The sequence below is a fragment of the Lepidothrix coronata genome, unplaced genomic scaffold, assembly GCF_001604755.1.
Source record: "Lepidothrix coronata isolate B3197 unplaced genomic scaffold, Lepidothrix_coronata-1.0 Scaffold128, whole genome shotgun sequence".
NCBI classification, from domain to species: Eukaryota; Metazoa; Chordata; class Aves; order Passeriformes; family Pipridae; genus Lepidothrix; species Lepidothrix coronata.
Genome location: NW_016690308.1, coordinates 1518511 through 1536817, shown reverse-complemented (window position 1 = coordinate 1536817; position 18307 = coordinate 1518511). Strand labels below are relative to the sequence as shown.

General features: G+C 39.2%; 1 protein-coding gene across 1 annotated transcript in view; it reads left to right on the top strand.

Moving 5' to 3' along the window:
• Positions 1-18307, top strand: part of KMT2C (lysine methyltransferase 2C) — a 197678-nt gene that overhangs the window by 39174 nt on the left and 140197 nt on the right. Inside the window, exon 2 of the mRNA XM_017826505.1 lies at positions 10925-11013. Coding sequence (XP_017681994.1) covers positions 10925-11013 — 89 coding nt within the window. The remainder of the gene's footprint in view (positions 1-10924; positions 11014-18307) is intronic.

Sequence of the window (18307 nt, the reverse complement as noted above, 5' to 3'; positions counted from 1 at the left end):
CTTAAAACCACATTTCCTTGCCTGTCTAAACTGAGGATATCTGTGGACCTGGAGAGAAGTTGCAGAACCTGAGGGCCTTTTGCAGCTTTCTGGGCAGTAGACAGGGTAAGCTTACAGCCTGGGTGTCCTTGGGTGGTGGCCTCAAAGGAACTTGACCTGGAGGTATCAGTTGGTCCTCTTGGATGACTTCCATTGTAGTAGTTGCTGTAGCAGGGTTCTCTGGGTACGTGCCCCTCTCATGTGACACAGATACAATTTTGTTTATGACTCTGACCTGTATCATATGACGTAGGCTGAGCAATAAATCACTCTTTTGCTGGCAGTTCAGTCACAGCCTGATCTCTTCTCATGCTGGGAAAGGTGGGGGTGTGAAGATGATCAAGTAGTAGAACTCCTCTAGCATCAAGTGCTGGAAAACCCATATTTTTATTACCTTAACATTTTTCATGTTTTTATTTAAGGGCTTATTAAAGGAGTGAGGAACTAAGAATTTAAAAAAAAACCCCAAACAACTAATATTTTTTTAAAAAAATACATTAATTCATATATTTAATTTTAATGGGCTGAAGACTGGCATGGAGAAAAAAAAGCACCTTGGACCACTTTGTAATGGTCTCAAATAAGAGGAAGCGAAATCTTGAGAACGTCAATGTACAGCAGTGATCATTGTCCCACTGATCAGAAGTTTAGAACAGAAGTTTAGAAGTTCTCTATTCCAATTACTTGAAGCTCTTTGTAGCCTACCTGTAATTGTCAGAAGGCGAATTTGTGTCTCCAGGTTAGAAGAATCCTCTTCAGGGATGGAAAACAGGTGTTGGCACATTTTTGTTAGCAGAATGCAGCATTTCTGCCTCATCCATGCCCCTGGAGATTGATATGCCTGTTTATACAGAAGCTTTTAAGCACGTTTGAAGATTTGTATTACTTATGCTTGCGCTTCAGAGCGTTGCTTATTATGCTGCTTGTATTGTTGTTTATATTTCACAATAGTATTTCCAGGAGTTTATTTACTCTGGTATAAAAATAGTTTCCATGATCTGGCTTTTAGGATTTACGTCTAGTTTGAAAACAATTTTGTTAAAAGAAAAACAATTCATGTGAATTAAAAATGTACACTGACACCCCATCTGATTCCATTGCCCATTTTCTTTCTGGGTCTGTTTTTATTCTTTCTGAGGTTTTCCAAGCCTTCTGAATAAGTTTTAATGGATTTTTAATTAGCGAGCAGATCCTCTGTTTTTCCCCTTAGCTTTCCCAGGTTTAGCAGTTTTATTGAAAGACAAATATTTCATAATACTTGTTGACATTATCTGAAATAAAAATGCATTTCTTTATAAGGAGCACTAAGGGTGGTAACAGATGGAAAAGATACGTGGTGATATGACATTCATTTCTGTTGTGTTTTTTTTTTTTCCTGTCTAAATCCATTTTAGATGGATAATGACAAACTGTAGTTGACATGCAAGAACTACTTTTCTTACATGCCATCAATTAATTTGAGGATTGTAAAAGAAAATTCTACCTGATGAGTTGTAGGCTAGCATCTTGTTTAAAAGCAGGTTATTTATATCTCTCTGGGTACTACCCATGTCCTGATCCCTCTAGTTTAAGCTTAAATGCTTGTTCAAGATTAAAGCTTAAATACAGTGATAGTGGGGTCCGTAGGTTCTTCTTTGCCTCTGTAGACAGAAGTTCAGGTGGAATTGGTGGAGGGACACCTTCTTCAGGAAATCCTGTAACATGCACCTGAGGGACAGACAGATGGGTTTTTTGTGATACTGCTGGGATCAGATATATTTCAAAAGCTTCAGAATGAATGCAGTTATTTTCCATGCAATCTACAGGAAGACTTGTGTTTGCTGTGAAGTGTAAAGGCATGAGTAAAATTGACTTGAGCCAAAGATACTGAGCTTTATTCCATGAGAAAGCATGAGATGTTCTGAGTTGACTGATGCATTTTGATAGATTTGAGGTCTGGAAACCTCTCAAAATGATGGTGTATGAGTGGGGTTTAGTTTATCTTAAATAAATTGATAGAACAGTTGAATATTTGCATCCTTTTTTGAGTATACTAGCTGAATTAATGATGAATAAAAGCAATCTTTGGAGCTCTCTGTGATCAGTGTTTGCAGATTGTACTTGCTGGGTATAAAACCACTTTTCTGAGTAAAAACAAAAACTTCAGTATTAGGTTATTTGATTGTCTGTATACCTGCCCTGTATGTGACTGGGTGTTAAGACAAGCAGCACAGCCTGTACCTGCAGCTAATATATCCAATGAGAATATTTAACTTAAGGAAACAAGTGAGAGAATCTTCACGGTGTTCCCGTGGTAAGACTCCGTCAAACTACAAAGTTCCAAAAGGAAATCTTGGAAAATGACTCTTAATTAATGGTGCTAAAATTACAAAAATCTGTTCACAGAGACCAAAACTTCCACCAAGTTCCAAGTACTTGGCAGCTGTTTCTCATACGTGATGACTCAGATCTGCTGAATTTTATGTTCAGGATCTTGAAATCACCAGACACGAGAATTACAGCCCTTACCATTGTATTTCCACCTTTATTCAGAAGAGGAGTAGCAGGCAAATCCTGCAGTGTATGAAAGAACAAGGAGCTGGATGATTCTTAAAAAAGACATGAGCTTGGTGCTCTTGTGGGTAAAAAATTCTGGGCACCATGGCTGTCACAAGATTGGAGAAGTTAAAACTTGCCATAGTCGTCGTCATGGAGAAACAAATCTTGTGTTCAGATCTAAGTGGATGCTTACACTACCCATCAGGAAAAAGCAGTGTTTGATGCAGTAGCGTATTTTAATGCAATTTTATTTATTTAGAGGACAGAGGAGTGTGGACAAGTACAGTGTTGGATGGTGCAGGTGCACGTGTGAAACTCTTGCAAAGGTTAGAAATTTGTGGGTTTGGCAATGCCCGTGGTCTCTCGGCTGTTCATGTTGCCATTTCATGCTCTTTGCCTGTCGAAAGAGAACACAGGAAAACATTCAGTGGACTTGCTAAACATTATTTAGCAAATTTACCAAACACAAACTGTTGTCTGAAGGAATCATAAGAGTAGAGCCATTACCAAGTCTGGAGCCAGGTAGAACTCACTGGAGTTGGAAACATGCAGGTGGCTGTACTTATAGCTCTTGGTGTCTAATTTGGTTCCAGAAAAGGTTTTAAAAAATATTGCTGCAATTTTAGCTTGTTGTTTTGCATCATTTTGTTAGTGAGTATGGCCAGGTGCATTGGTAACAAGTGTATAAAAGATGTAGTTTGTGCAAAACTGCAGATATATAATGTGTTGGAAGGTCGTAAATACATCTAATTTTTTTTTTCTTTCTGAAATATGTATAATCATTAAGGTTTGTATGTAAAGTGTTTTGTGTTACAGAATAAAGTTATACAGTCTACCTATCAGTGGGAAGGTGGTTCTTGAGAAAGAAGAACCTGTAGCAGTTTTTGATGCTGTACATTGCTGGGTTAATGTGACAGATAGTTGACTGAAAGTAATTTTCACTTACAGAATTTATAGATGTCTAAAAAGGCAGTTTGAAAAGTAAAAAAAAGAAAGCTTGAAAGATTGAAAGCGTTTTATATGATTTCTCTGCCTGTTATTCGAACTGTTTCCAAATCTGAACAGTTCATACAAGTAGATCAAGCAACCTGGCTTCATACTTTTGACATCAAACTCAGATTTTCTCATGCAGTGGTATCACAAGAAGGTGTGCAGAAGTACATTGCAGTGTAGTAGCCCTATTGGCAATGTTCCATTCCATAACTGGCTGTAGCAGAGCTGTAACTTTGTGGGCATTTTATGGGCTCATGTGAAAAATGCATTATTTTGTGTACCTACAACTGTTAATGAACTGTTAATCAATGATACTGAATCTACCTGGTTTGATCCTTGGCTACTGTGACCCTCTGTCTCTCTTCCCAGCCCACTGAGGATATTCCCAAATGGGTAACGAGTTAGGAAGAAGATTTCATGGTCTCGTTAGTAAGGCTCTGTTTCAGCTATGATAGTCTTCATCTGCTTTATCTTTTAAAAGAGCAGTTCCAGACTCAAACTGAACAACTATGAATAACTTCAGGGAAGAGCAGACAAAATGCTGCAGACGGTCGCTTTGGCCAGACCAGCCTCATCACCCAACAGAGTGTAGCTTCAGGCTCTTGGATCTGGTGGCCTTCTGCAAAATTGAGTTGAGATTAAGGTTTTCCAACAGTGAGATGACATTCCTGTTACAGTAATTATGCCTCTTTGATTTGGGTAGACAGTCCTGATGAGTGCCTGCAGGCAGGACATCCTATTTGCCTTTTCTCAGTCTCCCATGGAAAATAATTTTGCTCAAATATGGGCCTGAGAACCCCCACAGTACAGCCATTATGCAAGGACAGTTGAAGTTGAAAATACAGATAAACCAAACTTCACATTTACTTCAGAGTACTGATTCATTTGGCATTTAAGTTGTTACAACTGTGCAATGCAGATTCATTTTGACACTTCTCTCCCAACCTCTCAGGGCAGCCTTGTTTCTTGAAGAGCTCTACATTTACCAGTGGGTTTCCTTTGTATTTGCTTACTTTTTGTCAATAGTGACTGCTCTGTAGAATGACAGCAAAGATGCATTTATGATGTTCAGTACAAATAATCTTTAAAAGACTCCTATTTGCATTTGTTTGGGCAGTGTAGGAAATCTTTGACAAATCTCCCTTTCTCAGGGGAGCACTGGAAAAGTTTAGCTGAGAATCGTCCAGCAGAGGTAGGTTCTTTTTATGCTTTTTCTCAGACATCCCTGATCTCAAAGGCTATAATATTTTTTTGAGGTGTTTATTGCTCTCAGAGGTAACTGTATAAAATATAGATGTGAAAAAAGTTTGAGCTGTGAAGATGTTACAGCCTGGGTGAATGAGTAACCTTGAGTGAATGAATAATGTCTTTTAGATCGTTACTGGTTAGAGGAGGTGTAAGATGGGAAGTTGCAATGTTTTGGTTTTAAACGTAAGCTGGATCACTTCTTTGATGTAGTATTTTTTTAATAGATTATTATGCTTTATAAATTAGAATACTAAGAAGCACAGTTTTTCTTTGATTGTACCAGGAGACTAACAGGCAATATCGAATATAGTTTTGAGATCTTTTACTAATGAAACTGAAGGTTGAGCAAGTCCTATGAGATTCTAATTAAAATCTGATTCAGTAGATGCTAAACAAAAAAGCTTTCCTACAGTCTTTCACTTCTCTCTATTACTAAAAGCTCAATTTGTTGTCACCTTTCACTTGTGATGTTTCTGCTGCACATCTTTCCCATACATCAGGATCCCTCAGCCTGTAATATACACATATCTAATATAAAAAGTAAATAGGAAGAAACTACGTTGCATTCTTCTTTTACCACATACAAAAGAAAATATTGTGGAGGGTGAGGCAAGTGCAGAAGATATTTTCACCTGGTACTGATTGGTCAATTAAAAAATCCTGTAAAGAATCTTTTAAGTCAGAATAAGTTTGAAGCTGGAGTCAGTATTGAAGCTGGAGTTTCCTCTCTTAGGCTTGTTAGTTTTTAGAGTTATTGAAGTTAATTCTCGCTAGCTGGCATCTGCCTTGCTTCCAGAGCACCTTGTTCTTCATTTTATCCAGACTTGGATGTAGAATTTCCACAACTCTTAGAAGTAATAAAGATTAAAGTACTGTACAGAGAGGGGAAAAAGAACCTTTCCTTTATAGGTATGTTCTTGAATTAATTCTTGCTTGCTGTGGTTCCCTTCACAAGGGGCTATTAGCTGAACCTTAGGTATTTTAGCTTCTGCTTAAGCACAGTTAAACTTTTACAGCTGCACTTACCACTTACGGTTCAGTAGTAGTGGGAGCTTGTGCTTTTGCACACCTGTTAAAAAGATTCCTGAAAAGAGAGTAACAGCTTTCACTTGTGAAAGGGCCTGTGAACATTAATTCGTTACCAGCCGTGCTGATGGCAGCACTAATTGAACCTTTTTATAAATCATTCCTGTACCATCTTCCAGTGTAAGGCTGTGGACAGATGTTCATTTAACAAGACATCTGTGCTGGTTTAGGATGTTACTGTATCCCAGATGTTACACTGCTTTTTAAGGTTATTGGCCCTGTTTTATATATTTAGTACCATCATTTTGCTCCATGGTTTGCAAAGCGTCGGAAGGGAGGTGGTTTTTCCCCTGACTGACGTAGAGCTTTCAGCGTGTGGGAAAAAGGGGAAGACTCTGAAGTGGCTTATATGTACCTGTTTGCATAAGCCTGGAACAAAATGCACTGGATTAGCAAGGTAGTTTTGATGGATGGTCTAAACAGTCACATGATTTTGTTGGTAGCAACTCAGGGAGGACTTGCAGAAACCGGTGTCTGGCAATAACTTCTGGGTAATCATAAACCAGCAGCCTGGCATCTGAGGATGGTGGCTTTGTCTGTCATTTCATGTGGTTCCAGGAAATGTTGGCCCATGGCCTTATTCCTGATCACTTTGTGGAAAGAATGAGTAAGATCCAAGATGTACTTTTGACCTACATTGTACTCGTCCAGTTATGGTGCTATTGATATGACCTTTAAAAAAACCAAACAGAAACACCAAAAAACCACCCCAGCTATGCAGAAAAGAGAAGAAAAGAAGCAGTATCTGATTGCTGTCAGATGAGTAAGATCCTTTTCCATTTTCTCCTGGCATTGTGCATCCTTGCTGCTCTCTGTGCACTCAGCAGAAGCCGCTCAGACGCCTGGTGATCTCCCAGTGTTAGTGAAGTCATCAGGGCTTTCAGAGAGCCTCAGCAGGGCTTTCCCCCTGTGCAGAGGGAGTACCTAATGCTCTGCTGAGCCCTGCAAAAGGTTTTTCTGGGCTTTTTCTTTCTCCTCTGGGCTAAATTTAATTAGTTGCTTACCCAGAGAAGAATTATGAGATTTTTGTTTACTATGGTATATTTAAAGATGGAGATTAATGAAAGGCATGAGCTAAAAAAGCTAATTGATAAAAAATTTAGGAGTAGGTCACAAAGGATTTTGATAAATGACTCTGTTTTATGGAAATATGAGTCAAATTACTGTAGACAGTAATTATATTTAACTGGAGTCCTATATTAATAAAAAAGTGTAGTTTCGTCTTTGTTGTTGACTTTATTCCGTGAAACGCTGAATGTGCCTTAAACACTTCAAGAAGTTTTATTTCTCTCAGTGGATCTGTTCTTTTAAACAGAAATAGATGTGCTTTTGTTTTTTCCTTCTAAATTGAAGTCTGTTGTAGGAAAAAGGCAGGCGAGGAAGCCATCGCAGAGACCTTGGCAGCAGTTCAGCCGCGTACCAAGCTCACTGCCTGCCCACTGACTAATATTTATTGTTTTCTGGTGGAGTCCTTATGGGTCAGGCCCTGCCTGTACATTTTGTTCTGGGTTTGTGAGCCCTCGGAAACGTGGCTCATCTGTGTTTAATACTTCTGCCATGGCGAGCTGATGGGGTTTCTGTGGCGTTAGTGTAAAAGTGTGTTATAATTACCCCCCGCCCCAGTAAGAAATTTTGGGATTGAACTTCAAGATCTAGAGCAGAATTGAGGTTATAATGTTCGATATAGCACTTATATCGAACTGTACTGTCTGGATTTCTGTGAGTGAAGGGGAATAATCCTGGGCTGTTGTTCTGTAATAAGGCAGCAAAAACTGGCCCAACCCTGTCTTGCCCCCACAACCTTTTCACATCCTCCTTCAGAAGGATGCACTGGAGAAGAAGTAGTCATGTCCCAGGCAAAGAACAGAGCACAGGTTGCTTTTCCTGCTGTATTTAAGGGGGAGTAGAATAAGTAAATAGAAAAATAAGAAATTAACAGAGTTTGTCAGTAGAAAAATGTAGTGTTATGCAAACCAGCCAAAAGCTTTGTGTATAAAACTATTAAATAAAATGTATAAACTTAATGCAAATCACATGAAACAGTCCATTCTTATTACAAATGCTGATTACAACCATTAGGTATGGTATATGGCCTTCTTAAACAGCATTTGCTGTGGAAACATTAAATTATAGTTGTCAGTACAGTGTATATTTCACTGTTTTCTGACTTGAATTATTTTTTTCTCTAAGCCAAACATAAATTTGTAGGCTATAAAATCTCTTCTGATGATTGGGAAATAAATGTAACTAGCAAAAATAAGTTAATGATATAATCTGCCATTTTTTCACCGTTTCTTCAATTTTATTTAAAACCTACACAGCATTATGAAGGCTTTTTGTAGAATATTTGGGGGAGGGGAATGGCAAGAAAACACCAGACATGGTTATATCTTTCGCTGAAGGAAGCAATTATATTTAATTAATTGAAACATCTGATTTTCCTTGGTGTTAAATAGGTTGCTAAAATATGGTAGGGAGTTCAAGGAGTGAATACTGCTCCTGTTAAAATGTTTTAAAAAGTCTTTGTGAGGTGCTTCGGTGTTTAATAGAAAATCTAAAACTGTATGTAAATTATTAAATAAACATAAACAGTCGTCATCTTCAACTATCCAGCAAGTTTCACCTGCAGGGTTGTGTTGAGGAATACTGAAAAGGGGTACTTTTGAAGAAAGCAGAATTATCATTTGATGTTTGTGATGATTTCAAAGGAATCCTTGTTTAGTACGGACTTGTAACTTTGCATTGGAGTCGGATAGTTGGTAGAAGAATAATTGGGATAGGATTTAGAAATAATCCCTGTTCTTAGCTGGTTGTGTTCTGTAAAGCTTTTGAGCATTCCTGCACCAAGGGAAGTGATTTCACTTACCTGCATTCCCATCCTTTTGCTTGGTGCTGGATGATGTGCTGGGATGATGTGAAGAACTGAAAGTAATTTAATACCTATAAGCTTTTTTTTTTTTTACTAGCTGCATTGTTTTTGTGTTAGAAAGATGTCACCTTTCTTGCTGTATCTCTCTCTTGCTGGATGAGCCTGTTTTATCCAGTGGGTATGATGTTCCATTTGTTCTACTCCCTACTCTTTGTTAGGGATGGGAATCCCTCTGTGTGACCATCTCAAATGCTGCTGCAAGAAACATTTGTGTCCTTCCCACTTCCAAAATGCGTGTCCACACTACAGCCAGCTCTGTGGTCGCTGTGCTCCTGGATGGGTTGATATGGTGTCTGAAGGGAAGAGTATGAGACAGTTTCTTCTGCTGGCTGTGCAGTTTATTCTGGTTTAAATATTTGTGAAACATGGGTTTTAAGATACTACAGTTGGAAGCTTGTAAAGTGGCAAATAACTGAAGGGGATGCTGGATTCTGTATCATCTAAGGCAGCTATTTCTTATTTTGTGTGTTATGGATATGTTGTCAGTGCTTATGGATAAGCAGGCAAAGGGAAAGATAACCTTGTAATCCCTTGGGTTCCCACTGTGCTCAAATTTTTCAGCATTATCCTGAACAAATTTTATAGGGATGCCAAGAAAAGTCCTTCTGTCCTTCATCTCTTCTTGCTTTCTTCTTCCCCCCAGCTCCTTTGTAAATTGAGTGGAGTTTTTTTCAGGCTTTGTTTTGAGCCTCATTTTAATTCTTCTTTTCCTCCTTTGCAGAGACAAAAATGGTTCCAACACAGTTTGAAGGGATCGTCTTGTTAGGTAGTCCTAGACAGTCAATCCTCTTCTAGCAGGAGAGCAACCTGTGTAGGCTCCAAAGATGGTTCCAGTTCTGTCCAGTTCTTTGATCCAAGAGAACCAAAGGCACTGCACAATAAGAGTCTATTTTGTAGCTGATTTAGCAGATCTAGTTCTGCGGAAGTAGTTTGGGTAGACCCAAGTACTGTAACAGACTGTACAAAAAAAGGAAATGCTGGTTTTGGAATGATTTAATCGCTTCAAAAAAAACCCAACAAACCAACAACCAAAACCTTTTTTCCCCCATGTAGAACTAAACCCAAACCTTTCAGAGTCCTCTGTGAAAGAGGAACTGGAGCGGTTTTGTCTGGGGGGGAGCAGGCGGGGTGCCCGTGTGCTGCCCTGCCTGGCATCCCGATTCAAGGCATGTTGGTTGGGTGAATGGTTGCCTGGGAGCTCTGGGACATTGGAACTGCTGAGATGCCCCAAACTGCTCAAAATTTGTGTACTTGGAATCAGAAGCTCCCAGGGTCCCCCAGGCTTTCCGTCAGCATGCCAGGCGGGTTGCCAAGTAGCCTGAAAATTTGGGAGGCGAGGTGCCAAGCTCTTGGCTCCCTGTCAAATGGGCTGCTGAACAGCTGGGAATCTGGATGCCTGGGCTTCTCAACAGCCCACCATGATAGTCGCTGAAGAACCAGGCAGGGAAAAAAGGCTGGAATTTTGTAGCATAAACCTGTCTGCTTTCCATCAGACCTCGGTTGAAACTGAAACAAATCTGCCAGGTATTTTAGGTTTGACAGGCCGTCCTCACGTGATGACTTTTTTAATGTGATGACATCCAGTCATCTCTCATAACATTTTACTTTACGTGTCAAAATATTTGTTTCACTGCAAATAATAAATGTTTCAATTTCATTGCCTTAACATCATTATTATTCTATAGAAATTTCATCCAAGGATGCTCTGGATGGATCCATCTCTATTTTGTAGACTTTGGGTAGTGTTATCTCTCCTCTTACGTTGAGCAAACAGGGTTCCTTGTGTCTTAAAATCTGCCTGTTTTAATCTATTGTTTAATCAGTAAAAGTTCATTATTTTATTTTTCTTCTGAGAATAATCAGAGAAACGTAAAGGGCAAACTGCTGATTCAAGTGTACCTTTCTGAGGACATTACCTAGAACAGGAAAAAAGGGAAGGAAACTTCTGATTTGTACGAGACTGAAATCGTGGGTTAGCTTAAACGTTACATAATTTAGTGCTGACATTTATCCCTCAAAAAGAAAGTATTTAAATCCTAATTTTAAAAACGCTTTCAGTCTAAAAAGGGTTTTTCCTTCTTATGTTTGCAGGCCTCGGAGTAGAGGAAAAACTGCAGTGGAGGATGAAGACAGTATGGATGGTTTGGAGGCAACAGAAACAGAAAACACTGTGGAAACAGGTACTGAGAGTATAGTGCTGATGCTGTCTGGGTACTGCTTCTCTCTCAGAAATGCATTTCATTAGGCAGGACTTTGGTAGACAAGAAATATTTCTTTAATTTTGTAGTACAAGATGTACATTTGGGCAGATATAAAAGTAAAAAACCTACATTATTTAAACCTATCTTAATTTTATGCTATTTGAACCTATTGTTTTTAAATAGTTTAATGGGAATGCCTTTGTACTGTAGATGTGTAGAGGTTCTTTTTCTGCTTTTACAAGGCTGTATCTAACAAAAATAAAAGCTTTGAAGTGATGGCTGCTGCTTGTGGAATACCTGCCAAAATACACTGTTGCTTATTGACCTGTATCTTCAGATAACTACAGCAGATTATATACCAAAGGGATAACCAGGATAACCAAATGTTAATTCTTGCTACTGCTGCTTAGGAAACAGGATAAATCTCTTTTCTTGCTTTTGTAAATATTTGTTGTGGTGGTACCCAGATGCTTCGGTTACCAGAGGGAGCTCATTGTACTGGACTGAGTACTGTTGAAACAGTTTGTGATTTCTGTTCTGGCAGTTCAGGAGCCTAAAGAGACAAGCAGATGAGCCAACACACGAGATAAAGACCATGGTGAAGAACTGTCATCTCTTTGCCAGGCACATATCTGTAGCCATTTGCCTGTTTTTAACCAGGGACAAGTTGCTGTTTGACAGAAATAAACCTTAAACAGGCATTGACACATAAGGGTTTATAAAGTTAATTAGATGGCCCTATATGTGTAATGAGAAAAGTGGAAGGAGGCACAGAGACACGAACAGCAGACACTGGTGGTCAGGGCAGCAGTGGTGTGGAGATGCCACCTGAGTTGAGGGAGTTGTCTGTTCCTCTCAGAGCTGCTAAGTGAAGGAGGTAGAGTTGTGGAGTCCTTCAAGAGGAAGACAAGAATCTGTGCTTAGTGTAGATTTATAGAGAGAAGAAGTAGAGGACCTCAAAAGAGCCATCTTTGCAACAACTTTTATGTATGGGCCATGCAGGAACGTGGCTGCAGTGGTGACAGCCGGAGAGGAGAAGGCTGGACTTCTCAAGTGGATGGAGGATGAGCTTTGACTGTATCTGCTGGTCTCTTTGCTTCCTACTTGCTTGATGGTGAATGATGCTGAGAAATCTTTGTGCTTGTGACTCCAGGCTTTGGGGAGTGTCCTGAGTGTTAAGTCACCACTTGTGTTGAGTTTGTGTTGTGAATGGTATGTGGAGGGAGTCTGGATTAAAGCTTAATACAAGGATGTTTCATTGTTTTATTCTGTCCATTGTTTTTCTGCCCCTGCTGATAAACTGTTGGTGGTAGTGAACTTGGATGGTCTTTTGCAGCTTCTACAAGTAGGTTAATAACATTAAAGTTAATAAAGTTCAAAGTGAAAAAGTTGGTGCAGGTGTTTGTGTATAGAAAAACAGTGCCCTATATTCTATTTACGGCTTCCTATCCTATGTTTTAGAAACAGTCTTATTAAAATCAGCCAAGGGGACAGAAAGTGTTATTGTAAGTGATAAGTTTTGTAAATTTAAAAAAAAAAGAAGAAAACCAACCAAAAAGAAATACAAGCTTAACAGCTGGTAACTACTGTGTAGGGAATTCAGTGATAGCTGTATTTTTTTGGCTTTTGTCATTATTAACAAAGTTCCTCCACAGAGATCTGAGAGCATTTCTTGCTTCAGAGGAGAGAGGGACACAGATAATTATTTTTAAGGCTCCAAGACTGCATATAGATAAGTCTCTCCATTATCTTCCATCAAAATCAACCTGGCTGTCACAGAGGGCTGGTGCTCATTCTAAAGGTACAGGCAGTAGTGGAGCACTGTGCCGGAAATCCCAATGGACAAAGACTCCTCTGGGTCTGCTGCTGGAAGAAGGGATGCACCACCCCTTCAGTGCTGAGCTCAGGATGGATTTGCAGACTGTACTCCTGGCTGAAAATGTGCCACGTAAAAACACATAGGTCTGAAATCACATTTTTACAGGGGAACCAAAATAGACTTGAAAGAGCGTTATCATGTTGAGCAATTCGGTAGAGACGGAATCGCAATTGCGTTATTTTAAAAGCTGAACATCATGTGACTTACTAGAGCTTTAATCATATTATTTGAAAAGACTGCTGCCTCTAAAACTTATTCTAAGCACTTACCTGTGTTAGTAAAAAAGTGTGGGAGGAGTAATCCCAGTTTGTTGCTCTGTGTGAAACTGTTTTAATTAAATTACAGTGTATTTGTGTACTAGTTTATTGATTTCTGCTTTGACTAAAAAGGTGTTTTGTTTTGGTTTTTTGCAAATAGTGGACTTGCCAACAATTTTCTGCAGTAGTTGGCAAACCAAAACAGAACATAGTAATATTACAAAACTCAAAATGAGATGGAACATCCTGATGTGTGACATAGTTTGAGTCTCTGTGTTTCTTGCTTCTTTTCCATTATTTGGTTCATATGCGGAGAATAATCAGGAATTCTTTTGCTGTGTGAGATTTTTGTTTCTTGTTTGTTTGGGGTTTTGAGCTTGTTTCTGTTTTGTTTTATTTATGGAGTCTAGCATTACTGGTGCCCTTTTGTGAATTAATTAAGTTTCATAAAATGTGAATGTTGTATTCAGTATAATGAGCTCTGCTTTTAGGGGAAGGAGCAATGCAGGAGGAATGAGAACTCTCCTCACAGGAAGGGAAAAATGAGATGCCCCATATAATCCCACTTGAAGAAGTATTTTCTAGCTGTCAGGTCTTTTATGGGGAAAAAAGCAGAGGGTGTGCAAGTACCAAACATTATTTTCATTTGTAATGTTGACACGAATGTTTATTATGAAAAAAAAAAAAGGCAAAAATTCTTCTTGAAGGGGCTCTTCTGCAATGCTGAGGCACGGCTGTTTTAATTGCAGTCCGGGAAACAAGTTGCTGCCCTTCCCAAAATTCTGTAATCTCACATGTAAAACGAGGCAGAATTGGAAGCAAAGCAGGGTAAGGCGTGTGCTGCTCTGATCATTTCAGTATGGCTGGTTATCCCTGCCAACCGCCGTGATTCCTGAGCCCTGGCTGTTTTCTGCCAACTACCAGGTTCACTTTGGTATAGAGGAATTCTTAAGGATGGAAAGAGAGCAGGGATTTGGAATTGGAAAAAGGAAATTTTGGAATTTGGAAGAAAGATCTGTTTGGAGCTAAGTAAACTTTTTCTTGAAAAAATGGTGCTGACAACTGCTTGTACTGAATCAATAGATTTCAGCTTCTTGTAAATGTCAGGACAGACTCCTGTCCTTCACCCACCAGCCCTGTCTCTCTTGCTGATCCCTGGGCTCCTCCCTTAGTGACTGTTTTGCTTTTCAGCTTCTTGTTGGTCTTTCCAGCTGTCTCTTCCTTCATTTTTCTTCACTGTGGTTCCCCCGGTGATATTGCATTGATATTTCTCTGTCCAGCTGGTGTTGTTACATATCCTTTCCATCATTTTAGCACCCACAGCATCATAGCATGGTTAAGGATGGCTAGGACCTCTGGAGATCATCTGGCCCCCACCCCCTGCTCAAGCAGGGTCACCTAGAGCTGGCTGTCCAGGACTATGTCCAGACAGCTTTTGGGTATCTCCGAGGAATGAGAGTCCACAACCTGCCTGAACAATCTGTGTAAGTGCTCAAGCACCCTCACAGTAAAAAAGTGTTTCCTGATGTTCAGAGGGAACCTCCTTTGTTTCGCTTGGTGTCCGTTGCCTCTGGTCCTGTCAAGACCTTCCAGCCATCACCACCTTCCACCTGTCTAGTTATCAGTAAAACACTGTAGAATAGTTTCCTGGGGAATAATATGTTCTCCTGTAGATCCTCTTGTGTTGTTCCTCTCCGTAAGAGTTTTTTTCTTCTGATGGGTGAGTCTCTAATGGCCAAAAAAATACAAACCAGAAAATTGTGGAAAACGTGTGGCTTTGTGCACACACTTATAGGCAAATATAGAACTGCTAATCTAAAGAAAGAAAGAATATACTAAATACCTCATGATATGCTTTCTGTAGGTTTGGTGCCCCTTCTGCTATTAATGAAGACTTGGCTTCTGCTCCTTTCCCCCATCTTCTGTTAGTTTTCAGCAAGTTTCTGTACTTGGTATTTTCTTGGCTCTGCACTTCAAGTTCAAACTAAATTCTGTGTGTTAATTATTTGATTATTCAATTTTTTTCCTTTGAGAACACTTGTGAAATATCTCAACTCATCCTAGAGTCTGCAATTCTTCCTATATCTTTGTGTCACATAAAAATGTTGGGATTCAGATATTGATCTGGGAGAAATGTGATAAGACAAGTTTCTATGAACTGCTGAGTGTCTTGGGAAATTAATAGTTACTCCATCAGGTATTCTGTTTGCTCTCCATACCATGTCAAACAGTTCTTACAGCACTACTTTCTGTGAGACCCTCACCTCCTCATGGTGTTTGGAACTTCAGAATTGATAACAGATAGAGCAGCCTGGATGATTTTATCAACCAGTGTGTCCTTGCCTGCATTATTGTCGTTGGTAACGTTATTACCAGACCCAGTGATGTTGCCTGACCAGTTGATTTCTTGTTGGACTTCACATTAAATTCCTGAGGATGTGCCTTCCTCCAACCAGCCTCATTTGTCTCTGGGCAAAGCACAGAAGAACCAGAAACAAACACTTCTCAGTGATGGAAAGTTATTCATGTAGGAGCTGCCAAGGAATTTTGAACTAATTCAGAATCTCATCAGCTTTGAAGCAGCCTGAAAAGCACTTTTATAAAGGAAAAAAATTTTGCCACATCCTACTTATTAGAGAAAATACAGACATTCTTTGCAATGACATGAACGATACTGAATAGAGCCTCTCATTAAGACAAAGTAAAACACACCTGAGAGCAAGTCCTGGTTTGGGTTAATCAATGGCAAAAGCTCTCAGCCACGTGTTAACACCAAAGTTGTCTTAAAATCCACTTTGTGCTTTTCAGGGAGATACTGAGGCCTCATTGCTTACTACTCATCCCTTCTAAAATTAATGAAAGGAAAAATTAACGCCACTGAGGACTTGCTTGCAGATTAAATTTGTCCATAAATATTTGCAGCAAATATGTGCTTAGAAATGCATTTAAATATGTTTTGAGGCAATTAATATTCTATGTACTTACTAGAAAAGGAGTAGTTTATTCTTTCTAATGCTGCTGACTCCTACCTGTCCAACCACTGGAAAAATTAGCAGAACTGAAGCATGTTGTTGTAATTATTGTAAGCATCTTATTATTTTTGCATTATATTCTGGTAATTTGTTTGTAATGAGGAAAGCAAACACAAAAGGAAGTTATTTGATATTTGCCTTTAAATCATTACAGGCTGACTTGATAATACTATTTATCATCATGCAAGCTTAAAATGGGCCATTTAGAAAAATCTGATTTTTTTAACTTCTGACTGATATCTCTGTCTCAGGTGTTTTGAGAGCTGGTGGAATCTGTTATTTCCAGATCAATTCTACCTTTGCTAGGCTTTTCATCGTGGAGGTTATTTCTGAAAGGCAACTTCTTTTTTTGCTTATTTATTCAATATTGGTTTTGTAGTTTTGGTATCAAACTGTGCTTTGTTAAACATAACCAACAGGTTTTGGAAATTTTCAAAGACTTAGAATATTCCACTTTTCCATTACCTCAAATCTTAACCCTGCTACTGTGTCATTAGTGACATGATGGGAGAGTTGGTGTTGACATTACCACTCAAATATATTGAAACAGTAGCATGCATTTCCTGATTGGAAAAAGGGCTGTTCTGTGCATGTTGTAGTTCATGGAATCACAGAATGGTTTGGGTTGGAAGGGATCTCAAAGATCATCTTGTTCCAACCCCCCTGCCATGAGCAGGGACACCTTCCTTGTTCTATGGACATGTCTTAATTTTTGTGATGCTGTGTTGAGGCTGACTCTTCAGTGTGGTAGAAGAAATAATTAGAGAAATTCACTGCTGACGAGTTAAAATCATATATAAACCAGGCTGGTGTTGGAGTCCCAGAAGCATCAACCCTGCTAACCCTTTCCTAGGTCAGGTACAAAGGGGAAGAAAATAGTGAGTAAAATAAACTTATTTAGGGTAATAAAAGAGGTGCCCACCTGCAAGGCACTGGAGAGTGACCATAGAAAATTAAATGACTCCTAAATTCAGTAGTAGTGCCTGTAAAAGAACATGCAGGGGAGAATCACCATCCTAATTTTGTATAAACAAAAATCACTCTCAAATAGCTATTGCTACCTGAGCAAGTGGTGCTTTAGTTCTTCTGAGAATTGCAGAGCTTTTAGAAGTCAAAGAAGGAAACAAATTCTAAGAATTACTGGCACAGGGATAAGCAGAATAGAGCATCAGTGACAGTTTTGGTTTTTTTTTCTTTTTTACTGTTACTTTATAAATCTTTGGCATCACTGCATGCTAAATGCCATGTGCAGTTCTGCTTTCTCTTCTCCAAGTGGATGAACTGTAATTGGGAAAGTACAGGAAAGGCCAACGAGTACGACAAAAAGAAAGTAAGAGCTTCTGTGAGGGAATCAGTTGAGGTAAAAGCCTTCAACCTGAAGTGATTTCACTGAGGAGGAATTTAATAGGGTCCCACAAAATGATGAGTGGTATGGAGAAAATGAACAGGGCACGGTGATTCATTGTTGTGCAACACAAAAATCAGGGGACATCCAGGTCCTGTTCAGAAAGCACAAGGGCCAGGTGCATTTGCACTTGGCATCTACTGCAATTATAGAATTCAGTGCTACTGGATGCTTTGGGCATGAACAACTCGACATGGGTTTGAAAAAGACCTGAACAAACTAGTGGAAAAATAATTGGATGAGTGCTGTTGAATACCACTCCTAGCTTGGGAAACTCCTCAGTCATGGATCATTGGGAGCTGGTTACCCATAATATGGTGTCATGTTTTTAGAGTGAACAAAATTGCTGTTTAAATGGTCTTACATTGAAAATCTTATTGCACAAAGTTATTTTCTGTATAAAATATATTTAACAGAAAGAATAACTGCAAACTTTCTTCTTATCTCCATATAACATCTGTTGCAGTAAGTAATACATGGAATGGTTTGGGTTGGAAGGGACCTTAAAGATCATTTGGGTCCAACCTACCCACCATGGACAGGGACACCTTCCACTAGACCAGATCACTCAAATCCCCATCCAACCTGGCCTTGAACACTTCCAGGGATGTGGCATCCACAGCTTCTCTGGGAAACCTGTGCCAGTGCCTCACCACCTTCACAGTGAAGAATTTCTTCCTAATATTTAATTTAAACCTAC